Consider the following 24,696-nt stretch of genomic DNA (forward strand, 5'->3'; position numbering starts at 1 on the left):
TGGCGTGCATCCACGTTCAATGGCTGCTCTCAATTCAGGGACTGTTGCATGTCTCACAGCGTAGACTTTGTCTTTTAGATATATATAAATATGTATATATATATATGTGTGTGTGTGTATATATATACATATATATATATGTATATATATATACATATATATGTATATATATATGTATATATATACATATATATACATATATATATACATACAATACAATCGAAGAAACTATAAAAACTTTTTGCACTTTCATGAGGTACCACATATGTATATACATATATATATACATATATGTATATATGTATATACATATATGTATATATACACACATGTATATATAAACATATATATACATATATGTATATATACATATATATGTATACACATATATGTATACATATATGTGTATATATGTATACATATATATACATATATATATACATATATATGTATACATATATGTGTATATATATATATATATACATCCTAACAGTAGTTTTGTTTTTAGTGCTTTCTTGACTTTTCTGCCCAAGTGACATTTTACAAATCTGATTGCATGTTTTAAAAAAAAGCTAAATAGAACGAGTTGGAGAAACTTCCACCTGTCATGTTGTTTTTATGATCATTTTTTTAAAAGAAAGTCAAAGTTTGAACGCTCCCTTTTCTTTTTCTGTCTGATCTGTGTGAACCCAAACTTTCTGAGTCATCAGCTATAATATATATATAATATAATAAATCTAATTGAGACATGTAATTAAAATGACGTACTGACTTTTCTCAATACAAAAGAGGAGTGGGCTAATTCCTTACTTGGAGATACGCTTTTCCAGTAACCTGAAATACTTTTAAACATAAAATGCTATGGTTCTTGTTCAAATCTGATAAATCATGACCTGAGGACATCCTGGTGTCTGTGGGGTCTTAAAAATATTGATGATTGACAAATCTAGGGACAAGTAAGGGCCTTATTTGAATGTGCAAGGGTCAGAACAAGGCCACAGACGATATATTACAACAAAAAAAGACAATATTTGTGTGCTTTCTATATTTTTATTGCAATGATAATATACAGATATATTTCCAGACATCCAGTTTTATTAAATTATACTCCAATATTGCATGAGACAGTCTTCAGAATGATATTGATCCAAATGTGGACAACTAGGCGATCAAAAGACACCGTTTTTGACCAGAGCTAAAACATGGATGTTTTACAGTTTCACTTTTTATTTCCCCCAGAAATGTGCGATGAGAAGCAGCAGCATAGAGAGTAATAATACTACAATATACAACAGACCGATACTGTGCAACAGTCAAGAACAGTTGGGAGGATCATTATTTTTTTCGCTTTTGTGAAATGGTTATGCCGATATTGAGAGTACAGAGACTGGCAACTCAGGACACAGAGATGCACTTTGCCCGTTTTGGGGAGAAGAAAAAAAACAACAACAAAGATATTAGAAAAAGAAACAACAACATGGAGCTGTGAGAAAGTCGAAGAGCTACAAACCTCAGTGGGATTACAGGAGACGGAACAAACCACAAAATACAGTCTGAATGAGTTCATCTTCAGGCAAAACGAATGACAGTACAGAAAGCTGTGACATATATTAAGATGTTGTTTCACTGTGAGGGCGAGTTTTTGCCACGTCAGATGAACTGGGAACCAGCAGTGTTACACAAGCCACTGGTTTCAGAGCATCTGGTTAATGATTGACCATTTGAGAGTGAGAGAAATACAGATGTGGCGTACACCAACCAGATCACAATTGTGACATGTAAAAAATTAAATACAGACATACGTTTTTTTCCAATAGATTCCCACTGTTTTCTGATCCCAGATGTCACCTTTAAATAACGAGCTTGCTCTTTATGATCGTATAAAAACAAAAATGAACATAACAAACTCTAATACAAAACTAAAAGGGAAAAAAAAAGTTTTTATAGTTTCTTAGATTGTAATTATTGTATGTATATATTTTTATATATCAATAGAATCCATATACAAATGATACATTTCTATTTTTTATGCTTAAATATAATCTTCTCTATGACTCAAAAGGGCATCTAAGACATCTCTAGCCAGAAGATAACGTGAGGAAACAGTTTGGACCATGACCACCAGCTCCTACGCTTTGACTGGAAATTAAACCGAAGTGCGGTCACGGGACCAGGGGCGGCCGTTTTCACAAACGACGGTCCGTGTGAGAATAGACAGAGGTGGTCCGGATGGAAGTCTAGTGCGAACACCTTTTAAACGGTTTCATTGAGACCAAAAATCTTAGTTTCGCTACACACTAACAACTTTGTGCTATGCTTCTTTTTTTTTTTGAATCTTTATTTTTCTCAAAGATGCGAAAGGTTTCAGGAGTTTGACACTGTGGTTACAAAACGAACGTATGAACAAAAACGCACCCCTTGTCTGCCGCTCAACTCTCCGTATTAATTCAGCATGCATAACGTCATTATTAGTCGTGTTTGGCACTAGAGTTGACTTTATATCTGGTTCTGTTTGAAAATGGACAGTTAATCAGTGAACTTAGCTTCTTCTAGTCTTAGTTGTACAACAAATGCTGCAATCTTTTTTCAAAAAAGAAAATGAAGTACGCCAGCTGTGTCCCAGCTCATTTACTCTTAAAGAGCAGTCCCACATTTTTAAACAAGAACTACTTCAGACTGTGTAGATGATTGCACTATGATTATTAGTCATTAAAAAAAACAGTTCTTTTATTACTGAACATGGCAAGTACCTCAGGGAGCCATGCTACTCTGCTCTCATAATACTCCACCCGGTTCCAACATGGTTGATTTTTAGGTTCATTCAGGTAAACTACGGGATTTGGTCCATCTGGGTTGGTTCAGGTTTCAAAGCAGGTCACTTTGCTTTAAGGGCTGCCTGAGAAAGCTATCAGACTTGCTGGGGTTTTTCCGACGGGATGTGAAGCGTGCTCCTGCCTTGGTTGTCTCACCAGAACACCAAAAAAAGGTGAAAGAACGCGGGCTTTCTCGTAAACGTGATTGTACCAACAACATGGAATTCGAAGACCACAAAAAAGGGGGGACGGGGAGGCTCTCGTTTTCTCTCACTGGTTAGCATGATAGCTCTTCTCCTACAAAGATCTGGCTGTGGCCTCACATACAAAACATCCAAATGTAACCAAAGAGAGGGGACATAAATAAAAGATTGAGACACTGAAAAGGGAAAAAAAAAGACAAAGAAATTAAAAATCTCCATCAGTGCTGCTTGATGGTCTGATGGGCTTTTTGTTGACAACTTCCTCAGGCAAACGTGTCGGTGGCAGTTTTCATTTTTTAACATGAATAACATTTGGGTGGGAGGAATTAGATCCACCGCAAGGCTCCTTTTAGAATCCCCCCTCCCCCATTGTCGTAGCCATTTACTTTTCACCGTTGTGTCTATCTGTACTGTTTAGTGGAAGAGCTCAACAAGAAGAGATGGAGCCTCTCCTCGGCCTCAGCAGACTCAGAGAAGGCCGGACTAGCGGGTCCACCGGAGGACGGGAGGGAGGGGCAGAGAGAGAAAAAAGTAGAGAGTGATGGGATTGAAAGAAGTTTATGTTTCAGCAGTCTGGGGTTTAGTCTCACTCTCATCCGCTTCTTTCCTCTCCTGCGTCTCCTTGTCTTCTTCCTTGTCTTCCTCCTCGCCTTCCTCCTCGCCTTCCTCCTCTGTGTGCTGCTCCAGCTCCTCCCTGGTGATCATCTCAAAGTCGTTTCCGTTGCTGTGCTGCGAGCCTTCATCCTCCCGCCGGTCGCTGTCTGTGTCCGAGTGGCGATCCGCCCCCGTTCCCTCCCCCTCCGCTTCTTTACTCTCCCCGGGCTCTTTGCTCTCCTCCTCTTCCTCCTCCTCCTCTTCGTCGCCGTCCTTCTTCTCGCTGTCGGACTTCTCGTCGCTGTCGGATTTCTGAGCCTTGCTGTCGCCGTTTTCCTTCTCGTCCGTCTTGTCCGAGCCCTTTTTGTTGCTGGATCGTGGTCCTTTGTACTCGTGAGTGTAAAGTGGCCGGAATGAGTCGATGAAACCGACGTCTGCTGTCAAGTTGGGGAGGAACCAGAAGTGGTGGCGGCCGCCGGTCACCAGCCAGATGATCAGGAAGAGAATGCAGCGGGCTGAAGAGAGGGGTGACAACCATTGGGATAAATTTTAAACTGCAGCAATTTAAGTATATCAAAGATATTCTCTTCTTAAAGTTACAATCTCAAAAGGTCCAAGTGTCACATAGCTGGCCGCTGAGTATCGCCTAGCAGGTTGTGAGAGCAACGGACTTGAAAAAAGACCTACAACGTGCAAATTTAGCACTCGTGCAATGCGAGCCGTGTGTGCAGATGAACAGTGTTTGGCTTCATTCTGTGGCCGCAGCGCATGGAGCTCAGAGTGCTCCGCTGGTATTTCAGCCACTGAGGAAAGTCAAACACTGTTAATCAGCACACACTGCCAAGACACAGAGCTGGTTTCAAATTGGGAAAGGATCCTTTATTATTATAATTAATAACATCCCTAGTTTGAACTAGTCACAACCAGTAGACATACGCAACCAGGGTTCTTTGATGATGATCATCTATCTGACATGACGGACGGGGATATGGGTTGTGTTCACAGCATTTCCACAGACATAACTGAGCAGCCTGTTCAAAATACTCACGGCAATAAACTATGATTTAAGCGTTAAGCGTTAATATGATTCTGTACAGAAAGTAGCCATTTCAGACATAAATGTTATCTGTTTGGGGAGCTCTGATAGCTCAGCATCTTATTTTTATCTAAATAAAACACAAGATTTTGCAGGGCATTTTTCTTTTGCTCTCATTCTCCATGACCAGAAAATTAGGAAACCTGGCTACGAGTCATCGCACATGAACATTAAAGGTGTAACAAGAGAAAAAAACAGATAAGTATTGCATAATGTTAGCTGAACCTTTTTCCCTATCAACTGATAAAAGGTTTTAAAACAGTTTCCTATGTGATTAAAACTGGCTAGGGTGACATTTCTTATAAAAATATTGTTTGTTTTGGAATTTTCTTTTTTGCATTTAATTGAAAGCAAGTACTTACCAACAGCAAGAAGCAATATACTGGCCACAAAGCAGCCTGCTGCAACACTAAGATAGTAAACTCCTACACGCATTTCTGCTGGCCACAGTGGGAACAGCGTGGCTGCTATCACTGCAATGACTGTAAGACAGAACGAACACACACACACACACACACACACACACACACACACACACACACACACACACACACACACACACACACACACACACACACACACACACACACACACACACACACACACACACACACACACACACACACACACACACACACACACACACACACACACACACACACACACACACACACACACACACACACACACACACACACACACACACACACACACACACACACACACACACACACACACACACACACACACACACACACACACACACACACACACACACACACACACGGTGTAAGAACATTAATTAAATCAGCACCAGAGTCCAGCACTGGGTAGGGGAACCTGCTAAAAAGGTAAACAATATACTGTAATTAATGCACAAGCAAAAATGAACTAAATCCAGGCGGTCAGCGGATGAGAACAAAAACACGCTGTTATTGTTCCTGGAGAAATCAAAAATTTAAATGACTGACTGCATTATTATTTTTAAAAAATGGCACGGGGCTCGATTGACACTTGTGCCCATGCTGTCCATGTGGACGCTCAGTAACTTCTGTCTGATCCAATCTGTATCACTGGAGACACAGAATCGACTGTCATCGTCTCACTTTGCGTTACATCAGCAAAATGACGGGTGACGGGCCGGGTCGCAGGACTTATATTAACTGGTTGCTTGGAGATAACAGTGGGTAACGGATTGGTTCCTGTGCAGGACTCTCCATTCAGTTCTTGTTCAAAAGGAAAGAAAACCAGTGACTCACCGAGTATCAGTCCCATGGCAAATGTCTTGAAATGAACAGGATCGTAAATCCACACATACACCTGAAGGGGAGACACATTTTGGGGTTTAATATCTGTCAGAATCACAAACAACACCTCTCATAGATTTTCCACGCACACACCTCGTTTCCATCTAGAAACAGCTGATCCTCATGAGGCTCCAGTTTAAACTTCTTCTTGACCTCCTTCTTCTTCTTGGGGCTTCCAGGACTGTCGTCCTGTGAGAATTTATCATTGAAATGAACAGATATTATGAATGAAATCTGTATTTTACTTGCAAACCACATTCTGCAGTGACAGTGTGACTTACATATTATTTAGAGCGACAGATCATCTCTACTTTAGGCTCACTGTGGGGGTGTTTACGTTTAAAAATATGCTTAAAAAAGGAAATTATCTTATTCACCTTCCTGCTGAGAAGTAGATGAGAGATACTAATCATGTCTGTACGGTAAATATGAAGCTTTAGCCAGCAGCTGGCTTAGCTTAGCACAAAGACTGAAAGATAACGTAATCTACCTGCCGGCACACGTTGCCTGTTGTCTGTGTTTTCTCTGTACAGACACTGAAGTGTAAAAACGTTCATCTACAGTTTTTCTTCCCATCAAGAAAGTGAACGGGACTATGTAGCAAAACAAAAGTGTTCATGTTCATGGAAATGCAACATTCCAGTTGGTTGTAGTTGGCTGGTCACACTGTTAACTCAAACTGGTATTTGGCCAAAATAAACCTAACTTGTTAATTTTTCACTTGGTCACGCCTTCTCTTTCCCCTGAGCTGGACCAGACAACATGCTGCTTCTTCCATGATTTCATCTGCGTACAACAAAGTCAATATCCACCTGTGTACTTTCAGGTTCAGCGGTGTCAAGGCAACAGTGATGAGTCGTAAAACAAACATGAAAAATCAGTGAGGGGAAGACTGAACTGTGCAACACGGATCCCACTGTCAAAGCTGTAAAAATGCACAAACCATTAATCTGCTAAATGCGATATTTCTTATTCTACCAATAACTAATTTGTAACGGGAGATGCTCCGTCCAACATCGACATCTTGTTAAGACAGGTAATAATAATAATATTAAATAATTTAGTGACACCTATAATGTGAGGGTTTTATCAACATAGAGGTCAACAGTGTTGGGTCACATACACTCTTCTCTTTCTTGGTTTCAACCTCAGGCTCTTTCTTCTTCTCTTTATCCTTCTTCCCTTTTTTCTCCTCCTCTTTGCCGCTGTCGCCCTTGGTCTTTTCTTTCTCCTTCTCCTTCTCTTTCTCCTTCTCCTTCTCCTTTTCTTTCTTGGTGTCTTTCTCAGGTTTTTTCTTCATCACTTTGAGAGCCCGGTGGAAGAACTGCTTCTTTAGGAGTCTACAGAGGACGAAGGAGAATGACAAGTTATTTACCACTGATTTAGTTTCAATCATTACTGTGTAAAGAAATACTGACATCAGACATGTGGCAGTGTGTGTGTTTAGCAGCTAACCTGTTGCAGTAATCCACCACAGACTCTCTGGTGGTGAATACCGCCTCCTCTCCCTTCTTCGTCTTGGCCCACTTAGAGTCCAGCAGACATTCCACCGCCTTGGAGGCTAAATGTAGAAACACAAAGACATTTTAAAAGTGGCACAGGGCCTGAAAACGTCATCCAGTGATTATCCTGGTAAACTGTGTTTTTGCAGTTTTCATCAGCCAGGCGCTGCACCCTGGCAACCCTGGATTAAAAAAAACAAATGAACAAACAAAAAACGGGATGCATATTTGCAAGTCACACTGATGCTCCTAGTTATCCCATTTAGTAGCACTGTCTCCAAAATGGTCACAGTCAGGCCCAGAGATGAGCTTAATTACTTGAGTGCCAGAGAACTCTGGTTGACGGCACTACTCGAGTTACGGTACACTATTCGCTCGGCGTAGGCCCCCTATACATGATACCAATTGCCTTTTTCAACATGTTCCAAATCAACCCTCAATGTTGCCGTTCTGTCATAAAACATTTTTCGCCTTCCAAGAAACTTAACAGCAACAAAAAACAGGAGGTTAATTTGTGGCCGTAGAGGCAGCAAGTGTCCTCTGTCATCTCTGCGCACCGACTGGGCTGTGAGAGACTGTGCTGCTCCTCCCCGCTTGCTCCCCGCAACGCTTCCTGAAAGCCCTTTAAAAGGACAAAACGGAACCGAGGCCTAACTGGAAACAGGGAGCTCATCCAATTGTTTAGTGGGTAGATGAGAGCAATAATAATCGGACATAACAGAGGAGGATGAGAAAAAGAGAGAGCATGAGGTGCTTCTGTCTGCAGGTGACTCATCAACAGGAACCTGTCTAAAATATATATCTGTACGTTAAAGGCACCAAATGACTTGCTTTAAAGAATTTTGTTAGTTTGTAATATTAAAATTATAAATATATAATTTCCATGATGCTACTTAGTCAGAATCATGATGTTGCTGTGAGCCAAGAGTACCAAGAGTACTCGAGTACTCTTTCGTCAGGTAATGAGAGGATTTGAATATTGAAATAAGTGGTGCTCTGCGTGGTGCCTCACATCCCCCAGTTGAGCACTAACCGATAAAGTAGTCGACCCTGTGGCCCATCATGTTGGTGGACTTGGTGGGGCAGTTAAATCGCAGGTACTTGGCCACTGCCTTCTCCTCCTTGGTGGGCTCGCTCACCTCCTAGAGGACCAGACAAACACACAGATGAAAATACACACATTAAAACGATATCACAGTTCCCCATATCATTCTAAGACAAAATGACTCCCTTCATGGTTTATTTGTTCAGCTCCAAATCTTCTGTAATTTTCTAGATTTCCAACACTGCCAGCAACAGCTTAATACAACCAGAGATACTTTGGTACCAAGTTCATACTACATTTAATGGGTCAATCATGAATATATGGAAGGTAAACTATTACATGCAATGTTTTCACAACTTATTGCTGCTTTGTTACATTTTGACCCTCCTGTGGATTGACTTGTGCATCACTCCTGCGCCCCGCCATCTTTCCCATTCACACAGACGTCGGTGCGGCTCTGACCACCTCCACTGCCAGCTCAGTGGCCCAAACAGCCCCCCCTCCCCGTACCTTTCACATAGCCGGCAGGGCATAATAAAGTCGCAGCAGCCCTGCAGCAAACAGGCAGTGTGAAAAGGACAAGTGTCTCCAGCACTAGAGACAAGTACACTTTGTGTCTACTTTACAAATCCTGTTTTAAAAACAGTAGATGTTTATCAGCAGCAATAACAGACATCGACCAAAAGTCATGCTGACTTCTCACAACATCTATACTGTCTGCCCACCTGCGGCACTGAACTGCATGGCATTGCCAACACAGAGGCAATGAGAACATCAGCACAATGGGAGTCAGTGCTGCTTTACTCAGTCCAGCTGGCTCCGGAAAAAGCAACACGAGGAAGACAAGTCCATCAATCAAGCCTTTGTTTAAAGAACCAGGTATCAGTCACACAGCTCAGTTACATGAGACACACAAAGTCCCCTGTCACCATCTATATGACCTACCTGGCTTGATCACATGAGGATTAGCTGGTCTGCTCTAACAGACGTAGTATGTGAAGACAATACAGAACACCAAAGGGCTGGACCTTTAAAATGCATATCTAAGTAATGTCTGAACAAAAATGTCTAACTGGAGAGATGTTGAGATGTGGGAACTTCTTTAAGGACCGAGGCTGAAACAGAGAATCTCCTGTTGTTTGCTACATGTGTGAAAGAAAAACTACGGACGTCGTCTGCACCAGATTGCCCTGACATTGTCCGGAGTGGAGAGACACATTGGACTTGGCAGCCGAATAATCAAGAGGAACAATGTCAAAAATGGAGATAACTGATGTGTTACGTAGCATTGTAATCTAAGAAAGCTTCTTTTAAAACACATGAAGGAGATAACAGTATGTGTTGTTATGCAACTGAACTCCAACATGCTGAGACCTACGCTTAGATGGGCGGTGTATTAGGAACACCTACCACAAACTAATGCATGTAAGAAGGATTTGTTACAGGAAGGTTATGACGCTGTATCAGCTAGATGTATAATAAACTGGCAACTGAATGTTAATAACATTCTTGGTTACAAATCCATTTAAGCGCCTGAGTGCTGTAAGGTTAAACACAATCAAATGGCATTCTAGAGAAACTATAGAACAAAACAAAATTGTTATGTAATACAGTGTGACTACGTTGGAAATAAGCAGGCCTTTTCTAATTGTGGTCCACTCAATGGTATTTGTTTTTACGCAGATGAACACACAACACACACAAGGACTATGTATGATGCGCTTGATGATGTGAAGTGTAAAACTAACAACACGCAAGGATCACAGCGTAATGTGTCGTACAACTGACGTTAATATTGCTGCAATGCAGTTGAGCCGCTGCTTTTTTCGGCATTGCAATAGAGACAATAAAGCAAAATATTTACTGTGACCATTTTATTGTTTTGACCATAAATCTTCATATCGTCCAGCTCTACTTGCGCTATGTCCACCTCACAACTTTACACGTGTACAGTAAAAATCATCCAATTTAAGCTGCAAGGTAAGCAATTTGCTAACTTTTGCATAGGCCTATTGGTAAGTACTGTATAGTAGTTTGTATCTGTATGAAGTATCCATCCATCTATCTATCTTTCTAATACCTATAGTATGTTTCAGAACATATACATATATACACAGTCATCAATGTTTATCATTAGGTATATTAATGCGTGAAAATAATATATTAAAACAGGATATGTAAATATGGCGCAGACAAAAATGTACATAATTATGATATGAACCATAGTAAAAGCACTGACGATGACAGGAAGAAGAGCACGTGTCTGTAAATGGTAGCTGAGCAGGATTTTCCAAAGAGGAACTATGCTCTCATTTAAAAATGTCTGAATATTATCCTGCGGTGAAGGTGCAATTAAGCCCTTGGTGAAGTATTTCCCTTATGCACTTTTTATATTTACTGTAGATATTTGTGTACTGTATGTGTTTCTGTATTGTGTGCTTTTCTCTGCTTCATTATGGCACCTCAGGTTTGCTCCAAAGCCAACTAAGTTTGGTTGTACTTGTGTGCAGTGACAATCAAGTATCTATCTCTCTATCTATTTATTCAAGATTCAAGAAGCTTTATTTATCCCGAGGGAAATTATTTTGCAGCAGTTTCAATACAAAGGTGGGAAAGGATCAGAGTGACAATAAGCATAGACATAAATTAAATCAAAACCAAGCTAACATCAGATAAATCAAGCAATGAACTAAGTGTGACAGAGTGCAACAGACATCGTGGTTAAGCGTAGGTATATACAATATACAACAATACGCACTGTTCAGTTTAGCAGCAGATTGAAATGAAATAAGTACAAACTAGATAAGTGAGAAGGAGCGATAAGTGATAACAGTGTTAAAAATGTAGCAGCATTTCCTACATAACTAAGTGACAGTATGGCACAGTGGAGTGTAGCAGCAATTCGTACTTAAGTAAGTTACAGTAAACCACAGTGAAATGTAGCAGCATGTCCTAAAGCACAGTAAGTGTAGCAGCAGATAGCTACAGTACCATTAATAAATAAATAAAGTGATGTAATGGTGATATAAAGAGACAGTGTAAAGTGTAGCAGCAGTAAGTTACAGTACCACAAATAAGTGATGTAGTGGTGGTATAAATTGACAGTGTAGTATAGCAAATCTATCTATCTATCCATATGCACCAATGGGCACCTTAAAGGCAGGCTGTTCATGTCTTCTTCATCTACTTCCAGGTAACTTAGAGGTGATCATATTACTGTGCCCGGATGGTGGCACAAACAGAAATGCCGCAGGTTTTGTGAAAGGCTCGTGTTTCTAGTCTACCTCTGTTTCAACCCTGCATCGTTGGGATGTTAAAGTTGACTTAGACCACTGTGAATGGTTGCTCTCTCTGTGACCGAGGCTGTGCGGTCGTCGTTAGTTGTGCAGCCACACTGCCTCTCTGCTCCCTGCACAGTGTCACAGTCAGTTACATTACGATACAAAGTGTTCACTCATTAATTAAAAACCCCGCAGACTGCTTCACGTTATGTAAACACGTCTGGTAAGAGCTGACGCAGCTTAATGCAGCCTAAAAAGGTTCACAGCAGTTCGCCAGAATAAAGATGGAGGCAGCCCGGGAGAAAGCACACGCTCGTGTGTGTGTGTGTGTGTGTGTGTGTGTTCACGCGTGAGTATTGCTGCTGATACAGATATTCATTAGCTCGGTCTCATCAAAACACAAACACTAACACTTTCGCTAGCTAGCTAATGCTAGCTCCCGTTAGCCTTCATCTGGCGCCGGTTAACGGCTCCGCACGAGGATGCTGCCGTTAGCAAACATCCCGCGGCAGGTCGTGAAGCTGCACGCGGTTTGTTTGTTGTCCTTCCTCTCTCTCGGGCGTTATTCTGTGAATGAAGGGATGTTACCTGGATCCGTTTCTTGTGCCTCCTGCGCTCCGCCATGATCCTCCAACTCAGCTCCTCTCGTGAACTGCTCTGACTCGCGTGGCGTTGCGCACGCGCGTAGAGCGTAAAGCATCGCGAGACTAAGCGATCACGGTTAGTGACGCGTTTCCATTTTCTGCTAAAGCAAAACTTGATGGAGAAATTCAACTCCTAGAGAAAATGTAATAATAATCACATGAGGGAAATACCAACGGATGATCAACACCCTAAACAATCTGATTATTCAGAGTATCTGATTATTAGACTTTCGTGACATGGAGAAAGCACTTACACTTAAAGTGGAATTCTTAAATGAATTAAAGAAATGTATAAAAAATAATGAATAATATTTATCCTTGCAGTGAACTCCTGAGAGTAAGATTTAACTGTGAAAGCAGTGGATGCTCATTCTGCAGCTCTGATACCGAAACCCCAGACCACATCTTCTCATCTTGCCTCTGAGCCTATAGTAAAAAAAAAGACCAGCTGAAACTTTAAAGTAATGTACGTATAATGCATCAATAAATATAATACACATTAGCCTTGAAAGGGTCAACATGCATAATTGGTTTTCCTATTTTTACTCTTTGTAGCCTACTTTAAGTTGATGCTTAAGACATAAGTCAGAGTTTGAATGCAGGACATTTACTTGTAACAGGTTTATAACTCTGTCAGAGTATTTCCACACTGAGGTGTTGCTACTCACTAGGTCAAATATCAGAACATCTCTTTTTATCAGCTTTGCCTCTCAATTCATTTACACGTCAACAGTTATTGTTACCATAATAAAATGTCATGACACTTACATTTTCATTATTTTTGTTTACTTTTGTTGTTGTTTTTCCCCATGTGCGTTATGTTCAAAGGTAAATCAGATGTATAGTAATGAATTCAAAGCACCCCTTTGAAAACTGATGCGTTTAAAAGAGCTGATCCTGTAAATACTAATTTTAACACTCTTAAGACTTCTAATTAATGCATTCCTTACCAGGACAGATATATAGTACTGCAGGTTTTCTATGTATAAAAACAGTTTATTGACAATCCAACAAACTCAAAAAGATCAAACATCCAAACATCTCACTTTGATATTTCATTATGTAATTATAAAACCATATTATTTCTATGATGGCCTACAGGAGATATGACATGTAGCAGCTTAAAATAAGTGAGTTTAAAGCTACCTGTTTATCATCTCATGACTCTCACATCAGTTTCACTCCACTGTTGTTGTTAAAAAATATATGCATGTAAACATATATATATGAAATACACATAGCAGACACTTGGGCCTAGTGTGGACCTTTGCATATAAGGGGCAGGTTACTGTAAACAAATCCACCCGTGTGGTAGTTCAGGTGGAGCCATTTAGGTGCAGACTGGGCCTGGTTAGTTTTGCATCTGTCCACATTATCAGTCCTGATCAGGCTGTCTCACTGCTGGCAGATGGAGGGGAATTATTTTCTGTCTCGTGAAGGTGCTCTGTTGATTTGAGGACGTCGGGGTCTCTTGGACTCGCCATCATCTCCTCACTGTTGCAGTTCACAGGGGAGCCGATCTCTGATGAGCGGTCCGCGGCCTTCTCAGGAGCGGCCTGCAGGGTGGAGGCGGAGAGCGGCAGGTTCACCATGTACAACATGTTGCCCAGACGCCTGGACACCTGTGGAGAAATAAAGAGAGTTGACACATATTAGACTTATTAGTGTTTGCACATGTGCAGCAGAAGAGGACAGGAAGTGCTGCAGAGGGTGGTCACAGTTACACCTGTGCAACAATCAGTATAATGTTCCTCCATGTGTCTTTTTTACAGAAGACATTTTGAAATGTCACAGTAAGGGAAGCACAGGTGTAAATAATAAAATGAATGAAAGTTCCTTTAATGTGTCACTCAGACATATCATTTTGATTTTGCATATTTTACCATTTCTACTCCTGTTTACTCTGCATATACAAAATCAATTGCATGTTTAAGGTTTTTTTGCACAGTTTTTCCTTAAGGATAGAAGATGCCATATGTTGTCAAATTTGTGATTTCAGATTGTGGGCTCTATTAATAATTGATTATGGACTCAAAAACTGAGACATACAAAGGCCACAACAAGCTTCACAAAAGTTGCTTTGCGTGAGTTATTGTGCAGCGTTGCACAGGCATTCCTGAGAATGGTCTTTAATAGCCCACATCCCATCTCTATACGGATCAATTCACTTTTTCTGTCTTCATGTGACTGGACTGTGAATGTTGAGGGCTCTGTTACAGTCCGTGTACCTGTGATCGGATCTTAAGAGCTGGTCCCAGTTTGAGCCCCATTGTGTCCAGTAGGTGCTCCTCTGACAGGAGGGGCAGCGTCTCCCCGTCAATCTTGTGGTCTTTGAACGTCTGCAGGGTGAAATCCCATGTTAGCGCAGCAAAGACACAAATGAAGAAGAAGGAAGTTACAGAAAACTGTAGGAACCAACCTGAGCGTATTCTGAACATGTGGGTATACTGTTGATAAAGTTGTAAACGTCATTCACTGTCCACTTCCTTATGTCTTCAGACACCTCGTCACCATTAAGGAAGAGATTGGGTGGACCTGGAAGAAAAATGGCATACATTTGTCAGTGCTTTAATATACACATCATATTAACTTGCTCAGATTATATTGTGAAGCATTTTTAGAAACTAACCAGGTGGAAGGAAACCATTTCCAGGGACTGGGAACATGTAAGGCATGCCTGTGAGCGAACCACCAGGGGAGGGATACATGAATTTTTCCTGGAAAGCTGAGCATTGGCTTGATATGTCTTTATCATTCGTGCCACTGTTAACTGCGTCTGACCCATCTTGACTGTTCACACAGGCTTTACGCAGGCCCGGCTCCCCCTCTTTGTAATTTTTCCGGCCTCCTGCTGCGAGTTCAGAGTCTAGTTTTGCTTGATGATGCGTCTTGCTTGTGGGACACTCCTCTCCCATGTCACCCTTTGCCTCCACCTCTTTCTCCTCCCCTGACGTGGCTCCGGGGCTCTGCTCTACACTTTTATCTTCAGTTTGGCCCTTTAGGTTGGACACATGGCTGTCTGCGCTCTTGTGAGCATTTGGCCTCCTGCCGGGCCTGCGCCCCCTCTCTCTGTGCAGCGTGCTGATTGGTGGGTAAGGGCTGGCTGACATGAGGAGGCTGTTGGAGTGCAGTTCATCCAGGGTGGGGCGTTGGACGAAGACATCGTGGCTCTCTGGCACGCGCTGACGACCTCTGAACACCATGGGGTTGGAAGGGTACGCCATGTGGTTATCAATTCCCATAAGTCCCTTCTGGTGGGCATTCTCCAGCTCCTTCTGATGCAAGATGGCATTCATCTCCATTCTGAACAGAAGCACACACATGCATGAGACATATTTGTGCAACAATGATGATGGAGCCACATTTTCACACTTTATCATTAAATTAAAGCCTGATGATTCATCTGATGTGTCAGATTTATTCAGCAAAATGTGTTGTTGACCTGTAGAGGTGGAATATTTCTGTGAGATGCTGATGATTATCTGCACTCAATACCTGGCTATATTTTGCTTGTGAATGAACTCCTGTCGCCGGGCAACTGTTTCCATGGGCTCCGAGGGCAAGAAGCCATAGCCAGCTGAAAAAAAGAAAAAGAAAATTGGGCTGTTAACGCTCATTTACATTCCTCTAGACGGTACAGACAGGTGGGGAATGTGCATCGGGTCATGCTCACCTGTTCCAGGGAAACCTCTTCCAGGCAGAACGTTAGCATGGGCATGAGGTGGACCCAGGTGAGGTCCCATGTGCATCTGTCTGGCCTCAGTAGCGACCATCTCAGAAGGGGGAACCAGCTCTCTGATGAAGGAAAAGCTTTGGAAATCAGTCATCTACACGATATCAGGGGACAGATTAGCTGTTTTATTAATGAATAAGGTATATTTTGGTCCCAATAAAAACATTAATTCATCTTAAAGAAACATGCATTAAATGTTTCCGTCAAGTAGCCATGTCTTTTAACTTATGCAGCTGTAAGTCACCGGAGAGCCACAACACTTCAGTTTTAAGAGTGAATTCAGGTACAGACCTCTCCATAAAGCGGGGTTCGAATTGTGCCGGGACCCCCTGTAACCTCTGCTGCCCCTGGGCGAGGATCTGTGGAGCCATGGCCATCTGATTCCTCATGATCATCTCTTGCCTCTGTCTCAGCTCTGCAAGAAAAGAAAGAGCACAACAGGTCAACGGAGAGCCGTGCACCGACTGTGAGAGCTGGAGGCTGCAGGTTCTACTGAGCAGGAAACAATCAATACAAGGCAGACACGGTCAAGTTGGTTTAACCTGTTTGGAATCCAGACAATTAAGATGCTGTCAGGAAATCTTATTTATATGTTTTTTTTTATGTTTGCTATTTATTTATTGTTTTATCCCAGGGACATTGCACACTAATCAACAGCCAAGCTGTAAGTGAGCCAGAGTTAGCCAGAGAGGCTAGTTTACAGTACATCTGTAGTCCCTGGCCAAATATTAAAAAGGCAACCCACAATTACAGAAATAAAATGCATGTATAAGCAAATATTAAAGAACAGCAACATAGTGAGAACTAATTGACAGACATGGATAATAAAACAAACAGACAATAACACCCAGCATACATAAGACATTATACACTGTGGACATTATAACATTATGCAGTAGATTAAACAGGACAAACACAGCTACACACAAGCACATATGCAAAACACAACCACGCAGCACCATCACATTGATTTAGACACTAACGTGCACAGCACAAGACAGGGCACGAGCACACAAGAGACAGGCCCTCAGTTATTTAATGTTGTTGTGCTGCTTCTTCTCCTCTGTGTATTAGTTCCTCACCTCCAGCGGACATGCCGTTAACCAGACGGTACCAGTGTTTCTCATCCATTGCCCCCTGCTCTCCCATCGCTGTCATCTTCCTCAGCTGCTCCCGTGGGGTCATGACACACACGACCTTTGACCTCCACTTGAACGCTGTGGAAGTTCAAAAAGAGGGTCATTCCTACAGAACATGCAACAACTACTTTGACAAACTACGGCTACCACTACTGATAGTTTTATAAGGCAATATTTAATAATATTAATATTAATAATAGTAATAGTAATAGTAATAATAATAATAATAATAATAATAATGATAATAATAATATTAGGGTCTAAAGGAAAATGTAACTTGGATGGATGTATAGATTTGGGGATTTCTTATTACTGCCACAGGGGGGCAGCAAATATCTGCACATTTAAGAGCCTGTCTGTCCCTCATGTAATTTTTCCAAAAGAAGAACATTTTGTTTCACTGAAATGTCTTTTCGCATGAACATATATAAGGGTTATGTATATAGAGGTTTGTTTTTGTTAGCAGACTCATTTTGTGGTGTTTTTAATCAAGCAGAGTTGTGACAATGAAACATATTTATTAAAATTTGAATAGACTAACACAATGAATACATAATAAAATATAAAAAAGATGACTTGAATAAACAGCCAATATGGGATCCATGGGCACACATAGAAACGGACCAAATGAATGAATTCCCTGACCTTTGAGTCTCCCACTCACCTCTTACCTCCACCCTGGCATTAAGCATTAATCTTAAACCATCTTTAACCCCTTACCGTAACGTAAACCTAATCCTAAACTTAAATTTAACACCTAAATCCAAATCCTGACCTTGATACTAGCACCTTAAATTGTGGAAAACTCTGCATTTTGTCCTTGTAAGTATAGTAATAAAAGCATGTAGACACTCCAAATGGCCACAGTGTTTTTGGCTGAGCCAGCAGCTTGTGTAAACAAACACAATCGACTTATAGACACCCCCAATTAGCCTTCTACACCACAGATATCCCATTACAAAATATGATACTGTAAACGACAGCACAGTAATCCAGTTCAGCTTATCCAGGACCTGAGTGTGCAACATGCTGCTGGGCAGATGAATCTGAATCTGCACAAACATTCACCGTCCACCTCTTCACTTTAAATGAGTTTTTAATAATAACTGTTTTTGATTGTTATGTTTGTCAGTGTTTGGATCATACAAAGTGTGCATATTTTGGGGTCTGCCCCTCCCCCAGAGAAACGCTGCCATATGATTTGTCCCGAGGCCTTGAGCCTTAACCACAGTCCCTCAAGTTCCCTGTGAAGCCCATCTAATCTGAGGGCTGTAATCCGCCTATTAGTCCTGCAACAGTCTGCTAGCTACATCTGCTGACCTGCCTGAGACCGCCCTGCTGGTCCAACCCCCAGCCCCACCTTCCCAGGCCCCTGCTACCCCCAGGATCCTATTAGCTAAGTCCTGGCTATACAGCACTTTAAAGGGATGTGTTGGAGGTAATCCGCACGTTTAGAGTTTTACCCTCAGCAAACCTTGCCAGTAAGCATCCTGGACAATACACCCTAAGTGCTAAGCCTATTAGCCTCCATTAGCTCCCAGGATGTCCCAAAAACACCTTGGGGATAAATCTGGGGATGCAATCGGTTTATGTTTTGCTATGTGGTGTGAACACATGCACCCTGCCTCCGCCTACTTCTCTGCCAATGTCATAACATCTACATCAGCAAATGAGATGAAATGTATTTAAACATTTCTGTCTGTAATTCCCAAGTGGGCACTGAGCTCTGAGCCTCAGGGCTGTGTCGCCTTCACATTTTCCTTCCATTGGAAATGAATGGTTTACACTTTCATGTATGATATTGTAAACAACACATACTGCAAGACGTTTAGACTCATTTTGAAAGGCTGACATGCTTAACGATTGAACATAGCAAGTAAAATAATCTGAATGGAAACCAAGAAATCAAAGTTTGATCCCTGAATCTCTGCAGAAACAAACTGTGACGGACTATTGCCTCTTGAATTAATTTCAAAATACAACTGAAAGATTTAGTCTGATCCTCTGCTACATTATGAGCCATCCAGACATCTCTGGGAGTCGCTGACGGGTCTGCTTTCTGTCCCCACAGTCAGAACCAAATATGAAGAAGCTGCAGACTTTTCTGTTTGCCTTGTATCTAATCAATTAATAATGGATTTCTTACACTGCATTTTAAATGTAATTCCTATATTTTTTTCCTTATTCTTCATGTTTATATTTTCTATTGTCTTAATGACAGTTTAATTGTTTTAAATATCCTTTTAATGTCTTATGTGAACTTTGCCTTGTTGCTGAAATGCACCATATAAATAAAGTTGCCCTGCGTCAGGACAAGTAGGGCCTGTTAGCACCAGATTGGGCCTCCCCATTTATTAGCATGACAGGCGAGTCAAAGAGCTATAAGCTGCTAGTTTTTTAAAAACAATTATGTGAGGCCATCTTTCAAAAACACTATCTGAATATTTTCTAACCAAAAAAAGACTCTTTGATCCATATGGATAAAGAAATATTCTATCCGCTGCACGATGAAGAAGATTTTGAACTTCTTTTCTCATGTTGCGACTCTATTTCCTAATCCTTACACACACACAGGGATCTCTCTGCTCAGTTCACACAATGGGTAACACAGTTTAAAATTCAATATCAGTAATAAGGGATAACTTCTTCCACTTTAAGGTACATTGCTTCCAGCTTATTGTTTATATTGAGATTATTTTGTGTATTTTAGTATGCTCTTATGTATATAGTGATGGCATGCTGCATGCTTTCTAAACAGTTTCTCAGGTTTTGACTGTATAAAATATGAATGCGTTATTTTGTATGAAAATGTCAACTATTGCAAAGAAACATCAATATATAATGTGTTGAGTTTATTTACATTATTGCTAATACAACAATGTTGTGGAGCTGACATGGTGCATTGCTCGCAGTGCGACGGGACATTTAACACAACATTCTTATAATGAAACCATCATTTTCATAAGAATATATCAAAATAAACAAAGTACCACATGTACAAAAAGTCAAATACCAGTCATAGTGCGAGAAGTTTGCGGATGTAACCGATAATTTATGAGTATAATTGCGTTTCACATTAGGCGAATTGAGCAAACATCAGTCTAGGTTCAAAATTTTCATCATGCAGAACTGTGCACAGAATATTCTTTTATGCAGGTGGTTAAAATAGTCCTTTATGATTCAAGAAATATCTTCAGAACAGGGGTACATGTTTCAAAGATTGCTTTGTGGGAGAATTGCATGTTATCTCTGTGACTCAAATGAAAGGCTAATACATGAGAGGCACAAAGCTTGTAGGGAACCTTTGTTAAGATCTGTTCATCACAGCTTTGTTTAAACTCTTTTAAGTGAAGTTACAGCCTTAGACTAACGGCTGTAACGCACCTCCAAACCTGCTCAAACTTCTTAAGTAGCAACAGAATCACAAATGGAAATGTATGAGTGAAACTGTCTTTACAGGTGAGTTTGAAAAACTCTTGTCTAATATTTCCTCGACAAACGGAGGCCACGCCGCAGCTGCCAAATCCAGGGATTGGACTTCTTGGATTTGCTGTTGCCTGGTTAATCTCATTACAAGAATGAATTAAAGAGAAAAATTGCTGACGACTTAGATGGAGCCCTGAGGAGGTCATATCAGACAAGACAGAAGTATTGTCTAGTCCTTCCTAATCCCCCCTCACACAAAATACCCATGCTAAAACCATGTTGTGTTTTGTCAGTTACAAGAAGCAGATTAGATTTTAAGGGAGTTGTAAGTGGCGAGCTAAAGTATTGATTTAGGATTTACTTGGTGGTGTCATAAACTCACATGACAAAAGTGTTTAATAAGATGATTGAAAGGAAAAAATTAATGACAAATCAATATATAGAAATACACAGTTTAATTTAGACTCCACATGCCATGTTCGACGAGAACCACTCATCATTTATTTCAGCATTATTTTCATTTCAATGAACGCTATTTGCAGAATCTGGGCTAATTATTAGGTTAGTTATCCAGATTTCAAGGTTGTTCCTCTAATCGCATTGGCCTTTAGATTAATCACTTACTGAGGGATCAGTAGCCTTTTGCAGTTTAGTGCTCACATTATGCATGATAAGATTTGACATTTGAAGGTTTTGCATTTCTATAACATTGTCATGCAAATATTCAACAACGTGCATGGGTTTGAAGGTTATAACTATTATTTACGATCACGTACAGAGGCATAAAACACTTTTATTGCATACAGTGGAACAAACTAAGTAGCTTTTGTGTTTTTTTTACAAGGCTAACTGCAAAGTAAGACATACAACAACTAATTTATGACCTAAAAAACAGGCACAAAGACAACTTGTAAAAGACTTACCTTCAAGTTTGCACCGGTGAGCAGAGCTTGGAATTTGTTTTGTCCCAATTCAGATAAAAAGTCAAAAATGCAGGAAAAACCCTTTGTACAGCTCACAGAGTGTCTCTCTCTACTGTCCTTTTTTCTCTTCCAACTAAATGGCCTCCCACTAACCAGCCAACTGGTCTGAGCGCAGTCTGCTGCCAGCTAACTGCCTTAACTAAAAAAGACCTTTTAAATACCGATTCATTTCATCTCCATTAGATGGCCTTATCTCCTGTGTTAAGCCCTCCCTGTCCTGACATCACAATGATCTCCCATCCAACTGCTTGCTGCACCTTGTAACTGATGTGTAATTACTGCAGCAGCACTGGTCCTAAGCATGGAGTGCTAAACCTCTTTCAACGTTTACCTCACTAATCCCTTGTTAGCACTTTAGACCATAGTTAAGACACCTAAATGCTTAGCTTCCTTTTCCAGTGGCAAAATGTCCAGACCCTACTTAGCTGCTCTGTGGCCACATGCAGAGAAGCTACATGATGCTGGTTGCATAAACTTTAACAATCCAACAGATCAGTCTTGTTTTTTGTTTTTCCTCACATGTCTAGTTTGGGTGTCAGAAGTATTGCGCTCCCCAGGGTGCCAAAGCGTGGACCAAAACATGCTTGGTGGTAATTTGCTAGAAATCCGACTAAATGTTGGACGGATGATCCTCTCAGACCTCTTAATCTGACAGTTTGCGCTCACCAACCGCTTACAGCAAGGACCTGCACTTCTTTGAATGACGTTTTCTTTAATGCCGGGTGGGCAGAAAGGTGTGCACAGTTGGTGGGCTGAGTGGTAATCGTGCTCAACAGCAGACATGATATGAAAGAGGGGGGGTGGTTTCTATCTGCTTCTGCAGTCTGCAGGACAGCAAAGAGCTACTGGGGAGTTGAGTCAAACACACTCAGTCACCAGTTTACACCCAGCTAATCCGTTTGTTTGTGGTTCTGTTGAACTGTATCGTGTTATACTGAGAGGTGTTTCTATTATTTACTGCACCGCAAAACTACATCTTCCAAAACAGCAGTTGAATCGACACATCTCTGAAGAGGTTTCAATAAAAACTGAACATTAAAACCTTCCTGAAGGTGATTTATTGCAGGACCGTTGTAACGGACTGCAATCAGGTGTACCTAAAAACCTGTACGTAGAACCTGCGTTGATTAGTTGGATTTTTCATAAATTACTTATCCAGTTCATGTAACAGTTCAATTATATTTTACTGAATGTCTAAGTGCTCAGTGAAAGCCTTCTTCTTACTGGCAGAGATCAAATTCTGGAGGGGAAATCTTGAATCTTTTCTGTATTTATTTATGGGAAGAATGTAACTAAGCCCGACTTCCCTGGAATAGTACAGAGGAAAAAACCTCATATCCTAAATGGTAGCCACGGTTAACGTAACATAACAATTTTATGACTTTATTTCACTTATTTAACTTGGGTGATATGATTGCATGTGTGGATTTATTTGCATATGTAGGTATGTAAGACTGACTGAACATATACTCAATGAACTCTGCTTTCGGTTCAGTTTGTTTGTTTGTCTGTTTGTCAGACAGCAAAATTACACAAAAACTAAAGGCGGGGTGCGAGGTAGAACACGGGGCAGATACACAAATTATTTTTCACGTTTCTTGACAAATACAACATGACATTTGGCCCTGTTGAAGCTCTGCGCCCTCTAATTACCAGCTTCAGCAGTGACACTCGTATTGTTTTCACCTTGGCAAAATGTGGTCCTGCAGATACCTACTGCAGGGGGAAGTAACACAGAGGCGGCTTGAGCCTTGTGTCAGGTGTTTACACGTCTATCTGTCTGTGGACAGATTTTTGCTAGGGTGCCAGTACACTGAAAAAAGTGTAACATGCAGTTGTTCATTCAAACTAATAACTGCCATTTAAAACAGTATAAAATTATTGATTTGATTGTAAAACTCATTCTTTTTGCATTTAGATACATCAAGTTTGATTTATACTGAACTAAATATACGTCCAAAGGACCCAAAACAAAGTTTTTGATTTCTCTCAATTTATTTTTTTTCTTCATGACCTGCAGGTAATATTTTTAGGTTGAGTCAAATGAACTGCGCATGCGCACTGCACACTGCTCAGTCAGCGCACATGTTAAGTCCGGTAGCTCCCTCTCGGCATGCTGACCAGACGCTGGACATCGTGATATCCTTTACGTCCTGGGTGGATTTCGTCGAAAAATAAACGTAAGTAGCAAAGACTTTGCCATTAATAAATGTTTTAGTGTTTCGTGTTGTTAAAATTGCAAAGAAGAGCCCAATTTAAGTACTTATATGGGGCGATAAGTTACCTGGCATGATTGTAACGTTAGCTGGCAGTAACGTTAGCTGGCTAGCTAGTTGGCAGTAGCAGCTATGACCGTGAATAATAATAAATATATTTTCTAACTTTTTACAAGTGTCGGTAATGTAAGCTAACGTTAGCCAAAAGGCTACATTCCAGGCTAAACAGATACAGTGGAAACCGCTTATAGTGATCACGGATATAGTGATCAACCGCTTATACGGATCAAAAGTCTTGGGACAGAATCATTTCTATACAAATGCTGTTTAAATAATTCGCTTATAGTGATCAAGAAATCCGCTTATAGTGTTCATTTTTTTCTCATTTTATGAATGAAAACGTGCAAAAATAATTTTAAATTATTAAAAAATATTATTTTATTTTTTACTCCCGCGATTCCTTGCTGGACGTCTGCTTCTGCCGAGCGAGCTAACAGCTAGCTAACGAGCGAGCTAACAGTTAGCTAACGTGAGGGGTGGGCACTGGCAGCAAGTGCGCGAATCATGGCGGGAAAAGGGAAGTCATTGTCTCCTAATGAAAAACGTCTCCTCGAGGCTTATGACAATTTTTTTATCGTATTGAAAACGCAGTGAACTTGGTGTTAGACAACACTGTGATCCATGGATTATGGATACATGTATGAAGTGACTTCT

At 40.8% G+C, this 24,696-nt stretch overlaps 2 protein-coding genes across 2 annotated transcripts; both read right to left on the reverse strand.

Moving 5' to 3' along the window:
- Positions 1 to 1,085: 1,085 nt before the first annotated feature.
- sec62 (SEC62 homolog, preprotein translocation factor) lies at positions 1,086 to 12,483 on the reverse strand. The gene is made up of 8 exons (XM_083927782.1): positions 12,430 to 12,483; positions 8,549 to 8,657; positions 7,469 to 7,574; positions 7,137 to 7,353; positions 6,107 to 6,202; positions 5,966 to 6,026; positions 5,069 to 5,188; positions 1,086 to 4,125 (listed from the first exon to the last, which is right to left on the reverse strand). The coding sequence occupies exons 1-8, from the start codon at positions 12,463 to 12,465 to the stop codon at positions 3,575 to 3,577; spliced, it is 1,296 nt and encodes a 431-aa protein (XP_083783908.1). The 5' UTR covers positions 12,466 to 12,483; the 3' UTR covers positions 1,086 to 3,574.
- A 1,387-nt stretch (positions 12,484 to 13,870) lies between these two features.
- Positions 13,871 to 17,403, reverse strand: samd7 (sterile alpha motif domain containing 7; the record flags this gene model as incomplete). The annotated part of the gene is made up of 8 exons (XM_083928814.1): positions 13,871 to 14,107; positions 14,714 to 14,824; positions 14,905 to 15,020; positions 15,115 to 15,788; positions 15,981 to 16,062; positions 16,159 to 16,280; positions 16,510 to 16,633; positions 17,301 to 17,403. 8 exons carry the CDS (start codon positions 17,401 to 17,403, stop codon positions 13,871 to 13,873), a joined length of 1,569 nt encoding a protein of 522 aa, XP_083784940.1.
- Positions 17,404 to 24,696: the final 7,293 nt, after the last annotated feature.

This window comes from Echiichthys vipera, assembly GCF_963691815.1.
Source record: "Echiichthys vipera genome assembly, chromosome: 15".
NCBI classification, from domain to species: Eukaryota; Metazoa; Chordata; class Actinopteri; order Perciformes; family Trachinidae; genus Echiichthys; species Echiichthys vipera.